The 23622-nt window shown below is 42.4% G+C and overlaps 1 protein-coding gene across 1 annotated transcript; it reads right to left on the bottom strand.

Annotated features, from left to right (window-relative positions):
* Nucleotides 1-3162: 3162 nt before the first annotated feature.
* Nucleotides 3163-5900, bottom strand: LOC147433024 (uncharacterized). The gene has a single exon (XM_086492774.1). It carries the CDS (start codon nt 5226-5228, stop codon nt 3726-3728), a length of 1503 nt encoding a protein of 500 aa, XP_086348900.1. The 5' UTR covers nt 5229-5900; the 3' UTR covers nt 3163-3725.
* Between the last annotated feature and the right edge of the window lie 17722 nt (nt 5901-23622).

Here is a 23622-nt window from a genome sequence, read left to right as displayed (position 1 = left end):
CTCAGTCTCATGGGTTGGGCCATGCTCTCCCTCACCCTCCCCTTCCTTCCTCTCATCTTGTGCGAGACTCTTACGGTCGGTTTTTCTCTCGGTTTTCTTTGCACTAGAGGAGGAGTCAAGTCTCATGGACTGGGCCCTACTCTCCCTCACTCTCCCCTTCTTTCCTCTCATCTTGCACTAGACTCTTACTATCACCTTTTCTCTCTTATTGTTGCCCATGGAATCTAATGACAATAGTGCACAATTTTGTGGTTTACATAGAGGATAGGAGAGTACTCTCTAGTACATTGGAAGGAGGAGAACATTTGGGAGATAGAACCTTTTGGGAGTGAGTGCCCCTTTTGGTCATTTCAAGTTTTGTAGATAGTGGCACCTCATTGATTTTAAAACTTAAAGTGGCTTGATCAATTACACCTTTGGAGTGAGTGTCCTTTTGGCACATCCATTGTTTTCTTACTTGTTGGTTCATTGCATTAAAGAGAAAGAGTTTCCCTCTTGTCACATCCAATTTTCTAATACTTGTGCAATTGGATGCATGTAGATGTCTGGTAGTGGATATATGTTAGTTAGCATACCTTGACAAGACTCACTAACTAGCATCACATAACTACCATCAGTTTACAAATAAAACTGCAAAACTTTTTAGCCGACTATTATAGATCGCTATTAGTAATTGAATTTGTACTTTTGATAACAAACAAGGCATAAGAAATTCAAAATTGAATCTATTGACAAATTTTGGGTTGAAAATACACAAAGACTCTAAAGTTTCCATTCCCATGATTTGAAGATTTCGATGTTCAAAAGGGTTTAAGATTTTGTAAGCATTATGTATGTCCTAAAGGTATACAAAATATCCAATCAATTTCGAAAATTGCATCAACAATGAGTGTAAGCACACATTTTGGCATCTTTGCAAACTTCAAGATACACATGAGTGTTCAAGTAATAAATCTTACTTAGATTCCAAATTCCCTAATAAAAATTAAGAAACAAGTTCGTTACATCAAATTTTTAAAATTTCCCAGAAACCATTCTCTGCACACAAATAAAGAAAACACAAAAATAATCCAATCATATTCTTTCACTAAACTAACCTTGGATCTCTTATCGATGGCACATAGAACAACACACAAAATCAGAAACCGTTTGGATTACTAAATCTCTGAAAATAGAGCAAAAAGAGAAACACTCCTCATTTTAGATTTGGAGTGAGCTTTCATGTGAGATAGGCCAAGATACACAAAAACAAAACCCGCTTGGTAGCTCACTCTAAAAGCTCACATGATTCAAGTATGAATATCATGCAATCCACGGAAAGAAACCATAGAGAGAGGATCTCACTATTGGGCATGGTGTCTTTGTCTTATGCACGCACCATCCCTTGTCAAGTCAAAGCCTATGTGCCATAGCCCATGTGATAGCATGTGTAGCTTTACACCTAAAATGATGATGCATATGGTGATGTATTATCCCATGAAATAGCCATGATGTCACCCTCTTTGAAGCCTTTAAAAGATGCCCTAGTTTCCTTTTTCAATAAGCATAATCTAGTTATCATTCATTGAGTCTACATTCTCTCTCTCTCTCTCTCTCTCTCTCTCTCTCTCTCTCTCTCACACACACACACACACACACACACACACACACACACACACACACATTGGAAAGATAATGACATATTTACATGCAATTTACACAAAGGTTGGACTTCTCAAATAACATGAGTAGGTTCTAGCATTATTATACTAAACCAAGGTGAATGAGTGATCGGGTGATTGTGTTGCAAAAGCATATCCTCAAGAGATGGCACTATTTCAAGAAGAAAGAAAGTGTTAGCTGGCAATGTAAGTTAGGCCGACTTTGAACAAACAGGCACAGCTCAATTTGCCACGTGTGCTCTAGGACCATGACAAGAAGGTTAGCCAATGGCCCAAACTTTCCTCATTGTTAGAAGTTCCTCAATTAAGAATGTTAGTGCCCAAAAAGAAGTGTGTTGAAATTAACAAACAGAAAACATCATCATCATAAGAGAAGTTTCTCCAAGAAACTACACAAACATATTTTGTTGCATTCAAAAAGACTAGTATAGCTCTGTGCGATTAGTATCCATTGTATAGCTCTGTGCGACTAGTATCCATTGTATGTACTAATCGCACTAGCCACATACAATGGATACTAATCGCACAGAGCCATACAATTCGGCTTCCCATTACTAGTCAAACTTTTTGTTGCAATGTGCAAGGCATCCAGCTATATTGAAGATGGGGGGTGGTAACGGTGGTGTTTGAAGGAAAACATCAAGTATGCCTCCAGTCAGGATGGAGGAACGTTGCATGGGTTATCTTTAGGTGAGGTGATGCTTGGTGGGTATTTTATGAGGTTGTGTGTAGTAGTTCGGACATCTTGAGACACTTGGGAGTGGTCCAAGTGGGGCATCTTGCTACTTGAGTGGGTACCCCAGATGAAGGGTACCGGAGACACTTTGAGGCTGACTTTGTCTACGAATGTTGATATTAGTGGCTTGAAATGGACAACAAAATCACTAACAATCAAGTAATCTGCTCAGCATAAAGTCTATTCATTGCATCAAAGCAAACAAAAACCAGAGATATGCACTACAAAAAGAAAAAGGTGTAACATGTTGCATTCTCAATGAAAAGGACACATATGAGGCTCTTATACAAAAGGACCAATTTTACAAACTAAAGAATTTCACCTCGAGAACTACAGATCTGACCTTGAAAGATCAAACATCCTTCTGGCCAAGGTTCTTGGGAGCTCTTGGACATGTATGACAAAGTTAACTACTCTTCTGTATATGGAGCCTCACATGGGCCCATTTTGTAGACTTTCGATCAAAGCTAACTCTGCTAACCAAACCCACTTTGTTGGGTGATAGTTGGAAAAAATTTTGTTCTCTCTTGAAACATTTCCGCACACTTATGGTTAAAAAACATGAATCAAAGAAACATGAAAAAGTCAATTGTCTGCCTATCTCCCTTTTTCTCTAAGGTTTATCTTGAAGAGCCAAAGAGAGACATTGATTACACCTATGGCCTCACATTCATACCTTTGTCCTTACAGAGAGATTCTAACCAGCTCTGAGAACATCATGAGACTTTCTTCAACTCTAATACAGTGAGCTCACAAACAAAAAAATTGGATGTACAAAATAAGTAAATAACATCTTGAGCTTCTACATCTGGGCTGTTTACAAAAAAATAGACTACATTGAATGCAACTAAAGACAAAAACATACAATTACTCATTGCACAGCTTTGGCTTAATCCTGCAGAAAATTTCTTTCAGCAACCTTAAAAATTGAATGGACAATGTAACCGTTTGTTTCTCTTGATGTCTCTTATCTCGCACCGGTACACAAGCCGACTGTGCGCACCTTCAGTCAAAAAGTATAACCCTTTGCTATTCTCTATAATGGACTCTCATACTGGTGAATTTGATCATGAGTAGGCATTCCTGAGTCCAACCTTCGACGTCATTGCAAGGTAGTACACGAGGGGCCCAGTAAAGCAGAAAAACCCAAGCATCAGTAGGCGTTCCTGGAAAGAGTCCAACGTCAAAGAGAGAGTTTGTGCGATACCCGGCACCCATGACAGGTTATGGCAACAAAGAACTGCATCCATCCTCCTCAGCATGTGAATGCCATCTGCAAGCGCTTGAAAAGCTACAACAGCACCACAACTACAAAATCTGCATGGAGTCTAGCTGCCCTTGCAGTTGCTAGCTGTGTCTCTAGCTTTAAATGGGTCTCCGCCTTTATGCAGAGCTTCCCTCCTCTCCAAGGCACGGAGAGCTTGCTGCATAAATCTTGACCGGGACAAAATGCCTTTCTTTTGAATCCTCTCCAAGAAAGGCTTTGCTTCATTAAGCCTATCCGCATTGCTCAAACCTTCTAGAATTGAAACAATGGTTGCTTCTTCCACAGAAATGCCCTTGTCCAGCAGGAATTCACAAACCCTCATGCCTTCATCTACCATACCTTTCCCGGCCAATTGTTTCAATAAAACCGCAAAAAAAGCACCCTCGATATCTATATGTCTGTCCAGCATATCCTTGAAAAGTTCAAAAGCCTCTTGAGTCCTCTCCTTTTTGCAGAGGCCAGATACTAGAGACTTATAGCATGCAAGATTCGGCTTGAACCCACTTCCTTCCATTTCCCGCAAGAGCTTCCGTGCCTCATCAAGCTTACCTTGAGCACAGCGCCCACGTATAATGGTCGCATAAGTGTATACATTTGGCTGGCACAGCCCTGTAAAAATTCTTTTCCCAAAATTTTCTGCCGCATCAAAATCCTTGCACCTGTAAAAATTTTCTAGCATAGAGTTGCACACAGATGTGCTCACGGTACTTGATTCCTCACACCTGGCTTGAAAGAGTGCCTTTACTTGCTCTGCATATCCTGTCTTATGAAGACCATATGCGACTATGCTCCAAGTAACCTCATTGGGTAGCCAGAGGTCTTGCTGCATTTTGTCAAATATGTCCAAAGCCTCCACGACTTTGCTGCATTTGAAGTAGCTACTCATCAACGTGTGATATGATGTCTGATGGGGACGGAATCCAAATCTCCGCATAGCATCACAGACTTCTAATGCTTCGTGGAATCTTCTGACCTTTCCATATGCAACGATCACAACATTGAACAAATGGGGTTTCAGAGGGACTTTGTTCTCCATCATGGCATTGAGCACGTTATATGCTTCATCGACCTGCCCCACATTGCAAAGGCCTTGAATCCACTTGAAACAGGCAGCTGGATTTGAAAGATTCAAGCGGCCTTCTCCAAGGACATCTGTATGGTAGCTTATTGAACCAGGCACCTTATTTTCTGACTCATGGTTACTGGGGCTTGCCTTTTCCTCTCCAACTAAAGCAACACTATCCGTTGGATCTTGGCCATCCATTCTGTCGCTTGGATTTCTTATCCAAGGACTTGCCTCTTTCTCTTCGACCAAATTACATTCTGTGTTGGTCGTATTTCCTAAAGAAGAAACAACACCCAAATCTGACTCATCACTAGCAGGGCTTCCATCTCTCTCTCGACTGGTTTCATTTTGATCTTGACAAATATCTGCATTGATCACATCTCTAAGAGGAGCATGAACACACATAGACCTCAAACTTGCTTTAACTGAAAGTGAAACCAGATCAAAATGCTTCTCCATGATTGATAATCTTCTTAGCACAGAGGGAAATGTGGCCATGTAAATACTGGACAATCATTTTGTGAGGAACAATTTCCCATCATGATCTTTTTTGCAAGGATTCAGTGCAGAAAACCACATCTCCAAATTCTCCTTCCTCCTGTGCATTACTTTCAGTTGGGGAAAAAGTATGAGTAGCTGCTGAATGTTTCCCATCCATGAACCTTTTGCTTCATGTCAGATCATGCAATGCCATCTCGCTGTTTCAGAGACATTTCGCATGGCAAAACCCAGCTGTAGCTCTATTTGCCTAGCCTGTATGCTCAAAATGGCACTGCATTCCATCTAAAACTGAGAAAAGCAATGCCAGAAGCCATCTGCAAAATTCAAAAAACCAGAAGGGGCCCAAGCAAAAGGTCTCCACACGTGCTGAATACATAGAAGTGGACAACGGCTTACACTTACAGACGCCCGTAACAGCAACAACCCACTAATCACTGATCCAGTCATCAGCCCTCCTCTGCAGTTGGAGGTGGTGCATTTTGTGAGAAAACTAGGCGTAATTCTGTATCTTAATCTTTAGTCCCTAGCTCCCTTGCAGCAACACCATCACCATGACCGTTTCGCGTACACGTCTTTCCTTTGTGTTCCCGATAACCAGTGGTGAGTATCCGCCCACAGCGAGGGTTCCTGAAGAGAGAGAGAGAGAGAGAGAGTGGAGGTGAAATTTTCGATTTTACGTTAAATTTTGATGTGAATACGTATGTCTGGTTGTTTTTTGAAAAGTGCAAATGGAGAATCTTTTTAAGATGCTTGGCGGAGAATCTTTTTAAGATGCTTGGCTGCTCTTCGAGAGGCCTTTTAGAAAGGCTGGCGGCGGTGCTCTCTCTCTCTCTCTCTCTCTCTCTCTCTCTCTCTCTCTCTCTCTCTCTCTCTGTGTGTGCCTCTCTGTGCGACACCTGGTGGAGCTCCGCCATTCTCTCTCTCTCTCTCTCTCTCTCTCTCTCTCTCTCTCTCTCTCTCTCTCTCTCTCTCTCTGTGGATGCCTGTGGAAGCCTCTGAAGGGCGGTGGGCAGCAACTCTTTAAGGCTTTTAAGCCACGAATGGGCGCTGATTTGCAGCTGAGGGGCACGAGCCGAGGTGAGCTCTCTCTGTGCGTGTGTGTGTGTGTGGTCTGCAGATGTCAGGTCAACTCAAGCGAGCCCCTCTCTCTCTCAGCGTTGGAGTTGCAGGCGGCTATCACTGCAGGTGAATGGGGGAGGCAGGCAAGGGTTTCTGCGCTTAGGTGTTTGTGGATTGGGGAGGGCTCGGAGGTCGAAAGCTAACACGGAAAGGGGGGAGGGAGTCACGGCGAGGCTGGGCGAGAAGGCGCAAGACGAGGGGGGGGGAAACACTATCTCGCATTGGCGGCTTCAAATGGGATCTATGGCTGAGGTGATTCGGGCCGTCAGATGCACATTTGTAAATTTGTGGAGAAAAATAAATTCGGGTAGGCTTGTAAAATTCGGGGCAATCCGCACCCCATGTCTTGAACCCGTACCTCCCCACTGCGAGCCATGTGCACTAACCATTACGCCCGCATGCGTTCATTGAAATATAGGGGATTCGAGTATGTCATATTGTAAATGTGGACCATTTAGTAAATTCGGGGCAAATTTGTAAATTCGGGCAGACTAGTAAATTTAGGGCAACTTCCGCATCTGACCGTCCACGATTGACGCGCTCCGCGTTTTCCTCCTCCATCATTGATCCCATTTGAGCATGCCCGTGTGATATAGTATGAGGGGAGCCCCGGGGGGGGGGGGGGAGAATATTCGGGCAATATCAATTAAGAAACTGACTTTCTTTATTGATGTGCCAAATACGTATCTCCTCCTAGATTAAAGATTGCCATTTTAAAAAGAATCTAGAAAGATTCTCTTTAGCATGACATTTTTAAAATCGTTTAAAAAATTTAAGTAGATATAAAATTGCCATTTTAAAAAAGATTTTATTTAGCATGACATTTTAAAATCGTTTAAAAAATTTAAGTAGTGTCTACTCCTAGACTTAAAAATTACCATTTTTAAAAGAATCTAGAAAGATTTTATTTAGCATGACATTTTAAAAATCATTTAAAAAATTTAAGTATGTGTCGACATGTAGATTAACTTCCAGAATTGAGCTCTCTCTCTCTCTCTCTCTCTCTCTCTCTCTCTCTCTAGTGCATGCAAGACTGGTAGAGCTCTCACTCTCGCTCGCTTGCATATGCTTCCTTGAGGGAGGGGTGCGTCAAATCTTGAGAGGCAGGGAGGTTATTGGACCTCGGGCGTACTAGATGCTGTTAAGTTACAAGGTTAGTCAATTCTGACTATAGTCCTTGACTATGCCAGCAGCAAACAGAACATTCCCATGGCCGCACAATTGGAGACAAACACATGTCACCTACTTGTTCATATTCATAAGAAATGGTTGTATACAAAATACATGCTTAAACCAGAATACGGATTACAAACCAATCTACTAATTACAATGGCGCTAGAAGCAATTACATACTCACACTCGTGCCCGGAGTGTTCAAGTATCTGGCATATAGCAACATGGGGTTGTTTAGAAGTTTTTATATGCATGTTTCCATGAAGTGTACCCCCCTCCATGCCAGCTGGTACCAGTGCTTCAGTAACTCGATGATCTTGACCATGCACTTCCCAGATGTTTGAGTCATTCATACCTAGTGAGATCTCTAGGTTCTGTATTTCTTGTTCAAGTCCTCCCTCTTTAGTCGAGCTTGCCATTTCATTTCCTTGATGGCTTGTCTACAATCTTCCATGCATCCATACTTGGGCCTATCCCCCAGTAGCAATTCCGGGTCCATCACTAGGCTCTCTAGATTGAAAGTTGTCCACTTGGGTCCTGGTCCCATTTCCTTTGTCGGGATCACCTTGAGTGGCCTCTCCATTACTTGAATGCAAGCGGGGTGAGGGGGTGGTACTTGAGATTTGGTCTTATCATAGGGACATTGCCTTGGCCAGTTCTTGAAGAAATTTATGACCATGTGTTTTAACTCTACCAATTTATTCTCATATTTCACCTCTTCACTGGCCAGTTTGCCGAAGTGTCCTCCTGCACTTTTCCTTACTTCTTTAGTTCCTTCTCCGACTCTGGTTCCCCATTTGTTTGATGCTTGTTCATCTCCCCCTCTTCTCCCCCTCCCTCATCATCATCGTCCGTCGGGGGGGGGGGGGGGGCTCCACACTATCTCGCACGGGCGGCTTCAACTGGGATCTACGGCTGAGGTGATTCGGGCCGTCAGATGCACGTTTGTAAATTCGCGGAGAAAAATAAATTCGGGTAGGCTTGTAAAATTCGGGGGGCGGCCTCCACACTATCTCGCACGGGCGGCTTCAAATGGGATCTACGGCTGAGGTGATTTGGGCCGTCATATGCACATTTGTAAATTCGGGGAGAAAAATAAATTCGGGTAGGCCTGTAAAATTCGGGGCAATCCGCACCCCACGTCTTGACCCTGTACCTCCCCACTGCGAGCCATGTGCACTAACCATTACGCCCGCATGCGTTCATTGAAATATAGGGGATTCGATTATGTCATATTGTAAATGTGGACCCTTTAGTAAATTCGGGGCAAATTTGTAAATTCGGGGCAACTTCCGAATCTAACGGTACATGATTGACGCGCTCTGCGTTTTCCTCCTCCATCATTGATCCCATTTGAGCATGCCCGTGTGATATAGTGATGAGGGGAGGCCGGGGGGGGGGGGGGGGGGGGGGGGGGGGGGGGGGAGAGAATATCCGGGCAATATCAATTAAGAAACTGACTTTCTTTATTGATGTGCCAGATACGTATCTGCTCCTAGATTTAAAAATTGCCATATTAAAAGGAATCTAGAAAGATTATATTTAGCATGACATTTTTAAAATCGTTTAAAAAATTTAAGTAAATTTAAAATTGACATTTTAAAAAATATTCTATTTAGCATGACTGTTAACCCTCACGGCTCATGGACACCCTATCACCTACGACGGAAGTTGTATTATTTACTTGGTAGAGTCAGGTACCGGGCTTGTCAGTCCAATAGAAAAAGGGTAAGAGTGAACGCCAATGAGAGGCGCACTCTAACTGGAACATTCAAGGGATTAGTTGGCTAAGCATGGGCGTCCAAGTGTGAATGGGGCAAGCTCATATAAAAGTCAACTAAACCTAAAGTTCACTCATTCTCTCATTTGTGCAATTGAAGAGTGCTCTTGCTCCATCTCCATCTTCTTCTTCTTCATCTCCTTGTGTGTGTGTGTGTGTGTATGCGTGAGAGAGAGAGAGAGAGAGAGAGAGTGTGCGATCGAGCATTGCGGCGGCACAACGGCGACGAGGCGGTTGAGCGCCGCATAGCAGCGTCTCCCTCTTCTTTGAGGCGAGGAATCCTCAACGAAGCAAGCATAGAGCAGTGAGTGACACACCATCGTCATCTTTGAACTTACTAGTTTAGGCTTGTTGTGTGCTTGGAGCCATTTGTGGCTCGCACGTGGTGTATCGGCAAGTTCCTTGCATTGACACGTGCGACATACGCACACATTTTTGGCGCCGCTGCCGGGGAATGCCATACACTAAGCTTGAATGGCACTCTGTGCTTCTTTTGTGGTGCAATTTTAATTGTAGGAAAGGTAAGGAAGGAGGGTGTATGTGTTGAGAAGAAGGATTTTGTGTTCTACTGTGTATTTTTTTTATTAATGGAGTTTTCAAAAGTACTGTGTTTATTCTCTGTGTATTAAGGTTGTTAGTTTTCTGTGTAATGTAATGTACAGTAAGTAGGAAGTAGATCCGTGAGAGCTAATAGAGTGTGTTAGTGTGTAGTTGTAATGGAATTGGCCTATTTAACTTGAGAATAGCGGAAATTAATGAGAGTACTTTTGAGAAATAACTTTGTGAGCATAACGGGTGAACATATTTGAAGATAGCAACATAATCATAGCAATTAGTTAACTTGGCATGAACAATACTTTTGCAAGAGAGAGAATTTAGAGAACATGACAACAGTTGAGGACAGGATTTATGTGGAGCCGGTCCCCCCTCCAATAGGCATTTGTATTATGATTTCTCCCATTAAGAGAGACTTGCTACAATACAGTCTTTGTGTTCCTTGTGACCTAGGTGATGCAATGAAGATGGAAAGCTTCATGCATCACAAACATAACATAAACTTGAAGAAAGCTTTAACTATCCCAGGCCTCAGTCCCAAGACCTCAAACACCTTCGAAGGTGGAGAGAGCTAGCAGGGAATGAGGGTAGGGAAGAGGAAGAAGAAACATTTCCTAGGAGAAAGAATTAGTTCCTCACTTATCATACTCTTGTTGCTAGCATACATAATAGCATAGTAATGAAGAAGAAGGAGATGGCAAGCTTAAGCATTGAAGCATGGCTCTTGGTTGGATTTGCACTCCATAGCCAAGAGTGTTGGTGTAGGCTCTCAACCTCTACTTGCTTGGAGAGGGAGCTCTTGCACTTTGCATAGCACACAATGAGAGTGTTTGTGAGTGTGTGTGGGTGAGTATACCCCCTAAGCAACCCCCTAGATTGCTTGGGTCGACCCCCCCTTGTAGCTCATGCTTGAAGCTCATTGGACCCCTCCAGCCCTAGCCAATCATGAGCAGGAGGCATTACAAGCTGTAGGGGTAGCCTTGAGACAAGTGTCCCCCTTTCCCCTTTGAGAGAGAGGGCTAGATAAATGCTAAATCATTTAATTAAATATCCTAAATTACTATTGGACCCCTTGGGTGGCCAACCAATAGTTTTCAAGCATCTCATGAAGGTAGCATAGGTAAGGGCCTGACATGTGTCCTTGTTGCCTCTTCAAGCTTGGGCCTTCCTTGTGTGTGTGAGTGTGTGTTCTCTCTCTAGTCCCTAGGAAAAGGGATGGCCCCCCCTCTTGTAGGGATCTTTTGACTTTTGGTGCTCAAGCACCTTAGTCATCAAGCATGACTAAGCACTTGGATTAGGGTGTATTCCCACAAGCATCTCAGGCAAGCATGTCAAAGCACCTCGAGCACCTTAATCAAGTAGCAAGTCAAGCACCTCGCATGTAGCAGATCAAGCACCTCAAGCACCTTAATCAAGCACCCCAAGCATGACAAGTACCTCAAGCACGACAAGCACCTCGAGCTTGGGCTAGGTTCCCGCCTCAAGCTCAGCCCTAGTTTACCTAAGGTCAAAGGACTTTTACACACATTATTGGAGGTCTTCAATGAAGCTAACCCTAAGGTCTTATGCTCCATTGGTTAGCCTTGCTCTTTGATAGACCATCTCTCATTTGGGCCCCTTTACCATTGGCCCCGTGTTGAGATAGATCTATAAGCACATATCTATATCTTAACACTTGTTCCCGTTTATTCTCCCACATTAAGTGATCAATTTAATATGAGAAAATCATTTGGGTTGGTTAGATATTAGATTTTATGACATTACCTCGCTCTTGAAATCATAGTCGTCCTCGACTATGAGGTAGAAGAGATAAAGCCTTAGTCATTAGTCAATCTTACTTAGCGGGTAGAGGATCCATTTTTACCCTATGACATCTTTCCAAGATGGATGACTAATCCATTTGGTGCTTGGGAGACATAGCTTCCGCAAGCATGTTTGCTCTTTAGTCCATGTCATTCTCCCAAAGTAGAGTGACAAATTCTACTTGGTGTTTGAGAGACGTCGTCATCATAAACATGATTCTAAGCATGCATACTAGTTAAATTTGTGCACAATTAAAAAGAGGACTAGTCTTATAAGACAAAAACATGAGTCATTTAAAAGAAATTTGTACATTTGCTTACTCTAATGTAGCATTGTAAGCATTGACAAGGTTCATACTATCCTTAAGTTGTACTCCTTGCATCCATCTAGCATCTTCAAAAGGATAATTTTTGAACTTAATAAGATACCGTCGGATAATCTTACCATGTCGTAGTACCTTGTCTTCATGCCGAAGGACGGCTTCGGGTTGTAGCACCTCTTCTTGGTCTTCAACTTCGGGAGGGTCTTCAATAATTGGTTCAGTTGGTGGCTCTCCTTTATAGGGCTTAAGTAGGCTTACATGAAAGGCATTGTGTATGAGCCAATGGTTGGGCAACTTGAGTTGATAAGCCGTCTCATTGATGGGCTTCAAGATTGGGAAAGGACCATAGTATCTTTTTGCTAGTTTAGCATAATACTTTTGATGGCCCGTAGGATTTTTGCCCGTCGTTTTCCCTAATCGAGCCTTAGGAAACTTGAGTAAGACCCAATCATTTTCTTTGAACATTAAGGCTCTTCTGTGCTTATCAGTAGCAGCTTTTTGCCTTTGTTGAGAGATGGATATAGCCTCCCTAATCTTTTGAAAAGATTCTTGTAGGTCACGGCTATACTCATCGGCAGCGAAGATCTTCCCATGTACTTTGAGTAGCAAGGGACTTTTAGGTCTTCCCTCAATGATCTCAAAAGGTTCTTTTCCCATAGAAGCATGTACAGTATTATTGTAAGCATACTCTACAAGAGGTAAGTACTTTTCCCATTGTGAGCGTTGATCTACTTCGGTAACATAAGTCTTGAGTAGATCAAGTATTGTAAGATTGGCTATCTCACTTTGGCCATCCGTTTGTGGGTGATAGGCCGAAGAGAAATTCAATCTTGTTCCTAGATTTTCAAAGAGACCTTTCCAGAAATTACTGGTCATTCTAGGATCTCTATCTGACACAATGGATGTGGGTAATCCATGGTGCTCGAAAATCTGAGATATGAAGAGAGTTGCCATTTGATGTGCCTTAATAGTCTTTTTGACAGGAATAAAATGTGCTTGCTTGCTAAACCTGTCGACTATTGTCCATATTCCTTCATTCCCATGGATAGACTTGGGTAATCCAAAGATGAAATCCATAGATATACTCTCCCATGGTGAATTTGGAATAGGCAATGGCTGGAGTAATCCAGGTTGCTTCCCTCTATCATACTTGGTCTTTTGGCATACTACACATTTTGATACATACTCTTGTATGTCCGCTTTCATGGTAGGCCAATAGAAGTACGTCTCTACTCCTCGGAGAGTAGGTTGAATACCTCTATGCCCCGCATATGGAGGAGCATGGGATTTATACATAACTTTCTCACGAAGGGAATGGGTAACACATAGCCTATTGCCGTGGAGAAGATAACCATCCTGCAAGGTGAATGGTTCCTCTTTCTTCCCCAAAGCAAGGGCTGACATTATGTCTCTAAAGTCAGGGTCAGTAGAATACTCATCTATCATAGAGGATAGATCATTGTGAGTAGCTATAGACACCGCATTAACTTTGGGTCGTCGTGAAAGTGCATCGGCTACTTGATTGTGCTTACCAGCTATGTGAGCAATATGGAAATTAAATTGCGAAAGAAAATTTGCCCACCTCATTTGTTTGTCGGAAAGCTTGGTTTGCTTCATGAAATACTTGAGACTTTGGTGGTCGGTTCGTAGAATAAATGCAGTCCCCAATAGGTAGTGCTTCCATGTGTCTAGGGCATGTAGAACAGCTAAAAGCTCTTTCTCATAAATGCCCAAGGCTCGTTCATCAATATTGAGCCTTCGGCTCTCATATGCTATGGCATGCCCTTCTTGAAGTAAAACTGCTCCAAGGCAATCACCACAAGCATCACATTGGACCTCAAATGGCTTTGAGAGATCCGGAAGCACGAGGACTAGTTGGGAAGTAAGCTTCTCTTTGAGATTTTCAAAAGCATTTTGCTCCTTAGCAGTCCATACAAACTTAACGTTCTTCTTAGTTAAGTCATGTAGTGGTCCTGCTACTTGAGAGAATTTTGCTATGAAGCGTCTATAGTATGCACACATACCAACAAAGGTTCTTAGCTCATGTGGATTTCTTGGGTTACCTCTAACTTTGATGGATCCATTTGGATACCATCTTTCGAGATAATATGACCTAGGTATTGAATCTCTTGAAGGAAGAATTCGCTTCTCTTTTGGTTGAGATAAAGCTTGTTCTCCCTCAATGCTTGAAAAATCACTTGGAGATGTTGCTTATGTTCCTCCAAAGACTTGGAGTAGATGATGATATCATCAAAGAACACTCCAGTGAATTTGCGATATGTCTAAAAAATTTCTCCATCAAATGATTGAACGTAGCTGGTGCATTAGTCAAGCCAAAAGGCACAATAAAAGTCAAAACATTGACTCAGACCTACACATTCACATCCGGTACACTGAAACAGAAACCTATGCTATAAAACACCTTTGCTCCTCATCACTCGAGTGATGGAGGGTAGGTAGAATTAGTGCGATAGGAGTGTCTCTGTTTTAGAGTTGAGTGATTAGTAAAGTTCCTTTTTCCCACTGATGTGCCTCCTAGAGGTATTCTTTGTGTTTCTTAATGTGTACAGGAACGTGTTGCTGTTGTTAGGATTTGGATCTTCATGGAATCTTTCTCTTGTTCACACTTCAAATCAAGCGCGATCATCAAACAAACAGGTGTTTCTTGTCCATTAACATTGCCCCTTATCTTTTTTGCATCCATTTTGACCTGTTTAATTGTGATTGATAGCATTATATTTACCGCATTTGCTTCGTATCAAATATTAAATTCAATGTAATTTTTTGTCTTAATCACTTGTATAGGTTTAAAAATCAAAGCAGTCCGACTAAGCTAGTTTGACCAAGCTAGGTGTTAGAGATCTTCTCTTAATACCATGGGAAATGCCTTCCTAATAATCAATGGTTACTTAGGTTCTTAATCCGATTTAGGTAGCATTGTGTGAAATGTACTAGGGCTTCTAGTGGGCTTAGTACCTATTGACCTTTAGCTTAAGTATTATAAAGGGAGATTACTAGTGTGATGAGCCTTGGGAGGGTAACAGTGTTATATGACCCCCCAAAGATACAAAATTAAAATGCTGAAAATGAACAAACAAAAAAATCAAAGTGCCACAATGTAAAATCTTTAGCTGGAAGAGAAATCTCAGCTTGATTTGGTACTTCACTCACATGTATCGCCTATGGTACTAGAGCCCTAGAGGTTCCCAGTGTGGACGCTTTTCCTTGAAAAGCAAAAAATCCAAGGCATACAAAATAAGCATACACATCAAAATTGAATCACTGTGAAAAGACTTTGGGGGGTCAAAGAAAAGGAAAACAGTCAGGCGATGATTTCATGAGAAATTCCTTTTATCGTAGCTTAACTACAAGGTCTTCTAGGTATAGCCTCTAGTCAGCCCTCGAACATGAAATACTTGGCTCTCGCGATTAAACAACTTAATTGACCAGAGAAAATTTAGAAGCTTACCCATGGTATTAATAGTTGATCTCTAGTACCTTTCGACCGTTAAATTAGCGACCCCATACTTGTTTAATTTTTTACCTTTACATCTGTTTATGCGTTTGATTATATTGCAATTTAATGTTTATTGCTGACAAATGGTTTAAAATTATGTTACCAATCAAATTGTCTGCCTACAACTGTATATGCTTTTTAATTGTATATGAGAATGCAATTACTGTGCCAATGTTGTTTGATTTTGCAGTGATTGAAGAAGGCTAAAGACATTCATCTCAAATGCTCTTCCACCTCAATGAACGTGCTGCAACTCAATAGCTTCCGAGGACGGAATCTACATCAGGACGGGGGGCATGTTAACCCTCACAGCTCATGGACACCCTATCACCTACGACGGACGTTGTATTATTTACTTGGTAGAGTCAGGTATCGGGCTTGTCGGTCCAATAGGAAAAGGGTAAGAGTGATCGCCGACGAGAGGCGCACTCTAACTGGAACATTCAAGGGATTAGTTGGCTAAGCATGGGCGCCCAAGTGTGAATGGGGCAAGCTCATATAAAAGTCAACTAAACCTAAAATTCACTTATTCTCTCATTTGTGGAATTGAAGAGTGCTCTTGCTCCATCTCCATCTTCTTCTTCTTCATCTCCTTGAGTGTGTGTGTGTGTATGCGTGAGAGAGAGAGTGATCAAGCATTGCAGCAGCACGACGGCGGCAAGGCGGTTGAGCGCGGCATAGCGGCGTCTCCCTCTTCTTCGCGGCGAGCAATCCTCCACGAAGCAAGCGTAGAGCGGTGAGTGACACACCATCGTCATCGTTGAGCTTACTAGTTTAGGCTTGTTGTGTGCTTGGATCCATTTGTGGCTCGCACGCAGTGTATCAGCAAGTTCCTTGCATTACCACATGTGACATACAGGCACAATGATATTTTAAAATCGTTTAAAAAATTTAAGTAAAGTCTGCTCCTAGACTTAAAAATTACCATTTTTATAAGAATCTAGAAAGATTTTATTTAGCATGACATTTTAAAAATCGTTTAAAAAATTTAAGTATGTGTCGGCATGTAGATTAACTTCTAGAACTGAGCTCTCTCTCTCTCTCTCTCTCTCTCTCTCTCTCTCTCTCTCTCTCTCTCTCTCTCTCTCTCTCTCTCTCTCTCTCTTCCTGTCGTGCATGCAAGACTTGTAGAGCTCTCACTCTCGCTCGCTTGCATATGCTTCCTTGAGGGAGGAGTGCGTCAAATCTTGAGAGGCAGGGAGGTTGTTGGACCTTGGGCGTACTAGATCTAACTGCTGTTAAGTTACAGGGTTAGTCAATTCTGACTATAGTCCTTGACTATGCCAGCAACAAACAGAACATTCCCATGGCCGCACAATTGGAGACAAACACATGTCACCTACTCGTTCATATTCATAACAAATGGTTGTGTACAAGATACATGCTTAAACCAGAATACGGATTACAAACCAATCTACTAATTACAATGGTGCTAGAAGCAATTACATACTCACACACGTGCCCCGAGTGTTCAAGTATCTGGCATATAGCAACGTGGGGTTGTTTAGAAGTTTTTATATGCATGTTTCCATGAAGTGTACCCCCCTCCATTGTAGCTGGTACCAATGCTTCAGTAACTCGATGATCTTGACCATGCACTTCCCAAATGTTTAAGTCATTCATACCTAGTGAGATCTCCAGGTTCTGTATTTCTTGTTCAAGTCATCCCTCTTTCGTCGAGCTTGCCATTTCATTTCCTTGATGGCCTGTCTACAATCTTCCATGCATGCATACTTGGGCCTATCCCCCAGTAGCAATTCCGGGTCCATCACTAGGCTCTCCAGATTGAAAGTTGTCCACTTGGGTCCTGGTCCCATTTCCTTTGTCGGGATCACCTTGAGTGGCCTCTCCATTACTTGAATGCAAGCGGGGTGAGGGGGTGGTACTTGAGATTCGGTCTTATCATAGGGACATTGCCTTGGCCAGTTCTTGAAGAAATTTATGACCATGTGTTTTAACTCTACCAGTTTATTCTCATATTTCACCTCTTCACTAGCCAGTTTGCCGAAGTGTCCTCTTGCACTTTTCCTTACTTCTTTAGTTCCTTCTCCAACTCTGGTTCCCCATTTGTTTAATGCTTGTTCATCTCCCCCTCTTCTCCCCCCCCCTCATCATCATCGTTCGTCGGGGGGGGGGGGGGGGGGGGGGGGGGGGTGGGGTGGCTCCACACTATCTCGCACGGGCGGCTTCAAATGGGATCTACGGTTGAGGTGATTCAGGCCGTCAGATGCACATTTGTAAATTCGGGGAGAAAAATAAATTCGGGTAGGCTTGTAAAATTCGGGGCAGTCCGCACCCCACATCTTGAACCCGTACCTCCCCACTGCGAGCCATGTGCACTAACCATTACTCCCGCATGCGTTCATTGAAATATAGGGGATTCGAGTATGTCATATCGAAATGTGGACCATTTTGTAAATTCGGGGCAAATTTGTAAATTCGGGCAGACTAGTAAATTTGGGGCAACTTTCGAATCTGACGGTCCATGATTGACGCGCTCCGCGTTTTCCTCCTCCATTATTGATCCCATTTGAGCGTCCCCGTGTGATATAGTGATGAGGGGAGGCCCGGGGGGGGGGGAAAGAATATCCGGGCAGTATCAATTAAGAAACTGACTTTCTTTATTGATGTGCCAGATACGTATCTGCTCCTAGATTTAAAAATTGCCATTTTAAAAAGAATCTAGAAAGATTCTATTTAGCATGACATTTTTAAAATCGTTTAAAAAATTTAAGTAGATTTAAAATTGCCATTTTGAAAAAGATTCTATTTAGCATGACATTTAAAATCGTTTAAAAAATTTACTTAAAAGAACTGCAAAAACAGGTTTACAATGTACGTGCTTGTAGCGCAAAGAGTGCAGAGAGGAAGATGATTGCAAGGAATACTGAGAGAAAGATGAGTGCGTCCTAGAGTGATTTTCTTTGTCATGCTCCACTCTTTGGTTTCTCGGGCCGCCTAGCCATCGATACCCATGCCCAAAATCTTACCACTAACGACATTAAAATCATGAGAGTGAGTGTGCATGATGAGTGGTTCTTCAATGCAAGACATCCTATCCCCTGCTTTGATTCTAGCCCTATCATTGCCATGATGGCGGTCTCACACAATTCCTCCATTCCCTATTTGGCTTGTTGTTATTGGTGCCTTGCTTTGGTCATTATCACTTCCCTTGGTTGGTTCTTGTGCGTTTTAGGTTGTGTCTCCTCTTTGCCCTCTTTGCTTGAGGTACCCTTAGCTTGTGGCTTCTCTTGAAACCCCTAATTTGGTACCCGAGTCTCCTCCTAACCGTGGTTCCTAACTTGATATCACCTAAGCTTGCCCATGTTTACTCAATCTAGGAATTCCAATCCTTGAAGATCTTTAAGTTTGGTTGAACCATTATCATAAAGGCTATGGAGTTCAAATGGTCCGGAACATCTAGTGGTCAAACCCTTTTTCTTGGCTTTCGGCCTCCCAAGAAACCACAGCGATGGGTCACCTTCCTTAAACCTTTTCTTTTTTAGTTGTTTCTCATGATAGGACTTCATTTTTCTCTAGGCTACTTCTAGTTCCCACAAGGCCCTCTAGCGTAGCTCCTCTAATTTTTTCCAGGTTGATCACTTTCTCTGGAGGTTTGCTTATGGGTGCTTATGTTGAACTGAAGTCTGCAACACTGAGATGGTAATGTTACCATACATACATGGTCGTGATATGTGTGTAAACACACTTAGGACCAGCGGAGCATTTTTCCACTCACTAGGAGGTTTTTTCCCCGGTGCATTGTATATATGTCCATCATTCTAGGGCTAACTTATCTTTCATTGTGCATTAAGCAATACACTCTTTGTTGTGTGCCTTGAGCTTCTTCATCTTCTCCAAGCTATGTGTGTTTCCCTGCAACCCTATTTCCAACAATTGGTATCAGAGCAGGTTGCATCCTCTCGAGCATAGTCATCGCCAACACATGCCTGCTCACTTTCTCAATTTGAGTGAGCTTTGGTGAGTGTCGGAAGGTCGACGAATACTTTGAGCTCAAAATTTCCATTCGGGCTCATTTCAGCCTCCGTTTCCATTGCAGGAGTACTGCACAAGCAATTATGTCCTTTTGTGCAGAATTTTTACCAATGCAATTTTTTGCAAAATAGGTTCTTTACAGTGCTATATAGCACATGTTGATCCCACTTCATTTTACATATTTTCTGGTAGTTTTCACATCAACTGCAGTCACTCGTCATGGTTGACAACAATACGGATGTGTTCAAGACGTTTGCTGCTAAGGATAAATTGGATGGGGACAATCACCCAATGTGGGCTTACATGATGTAACATGTTATTCTGTCAAAGGGCGTTTGGAATGTTGTGCACATCATTGATGTACATCCAAATTTTGTGGATACAGGCGTTGTTGAGGATGTTGCAAGTTTTGGTGGCAAGATTGCTACTACTAGAACTATTTTGCCTACGATTGAGCAGGCTTGTTGGGATGTTAAAGATGTGCATTCTCATGATCTCAATTTTGGTGATGAAATTGTTGCATCTGGCATTTTGTGATGTGGGCTGTATAGCTCACTTTGTATAACAAGTGTGGGCAAAATCTTGCAAATACAGTTGTGGATTCAAAGGCTATTTCAGGTGCAGAACTTTGGCATGCATGCTTTGGGCATCTGAATTTTTCCAATTTGCTACATTTGCAAAAATTTGATATGGTTGCTTCCTTGCCGCCTCTTGACGCACCTTCTGAGCATGTTTGTGAAGGCTATATTTTGGGTAAGATGCAGCTTTTGAAGTTTCCAATGGATGGTTTAGCTAGGGCTACATGCAGATTGCAACTTGTGCATAGTGATTTTTGTGGGCCTATGCAAACTGCATCCTTGGGCAATTGCCTATACTTCGTGACTTTAATCGATGATTACTCCAGGCATGCATGGGTGTATCCGCTTAAAGCTAAGTGCAAAGTGTTATGTGCTTCAAGAAATTTTTGGGTATAGCTAAAAATGTCTCTAAATGTACTATGGGAACCTTCCATTCAGATCAAGGGGTCAGTATGTGTCTCATGGGTTTAATGCATTTTTGGCTAGTCACGGGACAAAACACCAATATAAAGTGCCATATACACCTCAAGAAAATGGTGTTGCTGAAAGGAAAAACAAGTCGCTTGCAGAGATGGCACGATGTATGGTCAAGAATCAAGCTTTGCCACCGTCGTTTTGGCTTGAGTCCATCATGTGTGCTACTTATGTACTTAACAATGTCCTACAAAATCTTTGCAGTCTATGAATCCTTATGAAGCATGGCATGATAGGAAGACACCTATTGTTTACATGCGCATTTTTGGTTGTTTACCGTATGCTTTGGTGCCACAGACGTAACGCAAAAGATTGGATGATAAGGCTGTTAAATGCTTTTTTGTTGGTTACAGTATAAAGCAAAGGCTACATGTTATACCATCTTCAAACAAAGGGTATCTTGGTTTCACAAGATGTTGTGTTTGTGGAAGATTCTATTCAGCCTTTGTTGTCATGTATAGGGACAGTAATCTAAGCTCACAAGACATTTATGATAGCTTGTTGCCTCTTTTTACGGCTGGAAACTTAAATGTAAATTCCAATAAGGCTCGACTTGTTGCAAAAGGCTATGCACAGCAGAAATGGATAGATTATGAATAGACTTTTTCTCCCACTTGTTATATGACTATCGTTCATTTTTTATGTGCATTGGCAGCTCATTTTGGATGGGATGTACATCAATCAGACATTATCAGTGCTTTCTTGAATGATGACATATTTGAGGAAGTTTATGTAACGCAACCTCGCAGTTTTGTCAAGAAAGGATAAGAAGATAAAGTGAGCAGTTGTAAGAAATCTTTGTATGTATGAGTTGAAGCAAACTCCTCGTGCTTGGTATGAGAAAGCTGACACTCATTTGGTTAAACGAGGATTTTGTAACGGTTCAACAGAAATCACTTTGTATGTAAAGCGTGAGGGTGATGTACTTCCCATTGTCATTCTATATATGGATGATTTGGTGATCATTGGTCTGAGTGAGATACATATTGTTGAATTTAAGGCTGATTTGAATGCTACATTCAAGACTTGGCGATGTTGCATCATTACTTGGGCATACAGTTTAAGCAATGTGTTGGCGCAAACATGCTACATATAGACATTGCTATGTAAGTTTGGACTTGAGGACTGCAAACCTATTGCTACTCCCATGGAAATAGGTATGAAATAAATTCTTCATGATGGCGGTGATCCTGTCGATGTCACTCTATACCAAACTATTGTTGGATGTCTTATTTATGTATGCAACATGAGGCCCGATATTCAGTTTGCAGTCTCAGAGGTTGGCAGATTTATGCATAGACTAGGGTATAAGCATTGGCAGGCTGTCAAGAGGATATTTTGCTACTTGAGTGGCACTTTACATCTTGGCTTGTTTTATCCCAAGGGGGGATCATTGCTACTAGATTTACATGCTTTTTTGGACTCACGTTGGGCTGGTTGTTATGACATGAGATTGTCCACAAATGGTTTTTGTTTCATGCTTAGCAATTCATGCATATCATGATTGAGCAAGAAGCAACCTACTGTGGCCACTTCCAGTTGTGAGGCTGAGTACATGGCAGTCTTCACAGCTACGGTTGAGTATGTATGGCTCATGCACCTTATGGATGATTTGGGTGTTGGATAGGACATTGCCAACACTATCTACACTGATAGTCAGAGTGCATTGGCAGTTGTAAGAAATCCAGTTTTGCAGGCTCGCACAAAGCACATTGAGGTGCATTACCACTATGTCAAGGAGAGGCTCCAACCAGGAGATATCAGCTTGGCTTATGTGCCAACACAGATAACCTTGCATGCATTGTCTCGTGAGAAGTTCAAAGCTTTCTAAAAAGCTATAGGCTCACTCCCCTTTGTGGAGTGATCATGTCCTTAGGGCATGGCACTTCCCTAAACTCTATGTGCCACATCTCGTTCACTGCATCTATGTGACAGTGATGAGTGTGAACACACTTAGGACCATCAGGGCATTTTTTTCCCTCACTAGGAGGTTTTTTCCCCCATGCATTCTATATACGCCCATCATTCTAGGGCTAACGTATCTTCCATTGTGCACTAAGAAATACACTCTTTTGTGTGCCTTGAGCTTCTTCATCTTCTTCAAGCTGTGTGTGTTTCCATGCAATCCTATTACCAACAGGTAAACTTAAATGGCACGATGGCTTCTTGATCAAACACCAAACAAAACAGTGTTTGTTTGGTTGTCACCTTGAAGCTCGTTCTGTATGCCCATATTTCCAAGTGTGTTACCATATACATGTGATAGTGATGTGTGTGAACATACTTAGGATCATCATGGCATTTTTCCCCTCACTAGGAGGTTTTTTTCCCAAGGCATTGTATATACGCCCTACACTCTAGGGCTATCTTATGTTTCCATTGCACACTAAGTAATACACTCTCTGTTGTGTGCCTTAAGCTTCCTTCATCTTCTCCAAGTTGTGTGTGTTTTCTTGCAACCCTAATTCCAACAATTAGTATCAAAGCAGGTTGCGTTGGAGAGGGGGAATGGGGAACATGCCTAGCACACAAAGAGAGCTGCCTCTTATAGCTCAGGGAATATGCAGCACCCCAATCCACTTAGTGAGCACCTTCGACTCACATATTCCCTATATTACACACACGACCAGCCTCAACTCGACGCACCCATGCTCGAACAGACCATCAATCAATCCGCACGCATAAAACGGCCGCAATTTACCATCTACCCTTGCACACAAACACCACACATGCCGCTCTCTCTCTCTCTCTCTCTCTCTCTCTCTCTCTCTCTCTCTCTCCTCTCTCTCTCTCTCTCTCTCTCTCTCTCTCTCTCTCTCTCTCTCTCTCTCTCTCTCTCTCTCTCTCTCTCTCTTTGCACACACACTCGTAAGGGGGGCGCACTCGCCATCACTCACACGATACCACACGCAACAGAGCAGAGAAGAAGAAGTGGAGAAGGGATAGCACAACAAAAATCAACCATTTTCATGGGGGGACATCATTCTCTGCTCTAAAAAACACTATAGCCGCACTCGGGTTCACAAAATACATAGGGGGAGGCGCCCTCTAGGCCCTCTGCAGACAACCTCTCC

Source organism: Adiantum capillus-veneris, chromosome 20, assembly GCF_014529385.1.
Source record: "Adiantum capillus-veneris isolate H3 chromosome 20, ASM1452938v2, whole genome shotgun sequence".
NCBI classification, from domain to species: Eukaryota; Viridiplantae; Streptophyta; class Polypodiopsida; order Polypodiales; family Pteridaceae; genus Adiantum; species Adiantum capillus-veneris.
The sequence above is the reverse complement of the archived record's forward strand: the minus strand, read 5'-3'. Positions and strand labels throughout refer to the sequence as shown.

Bases quoted from the DNA above. Each gene is read 5' to 3' on its own strand.
- LOC147433024 (XM_086492774.1), bottom strand. From the start codon at position 5,228: ATGGCCACATTTCCCTCTGTGCTAAGAAGATTATCAATCATGGAGAAG.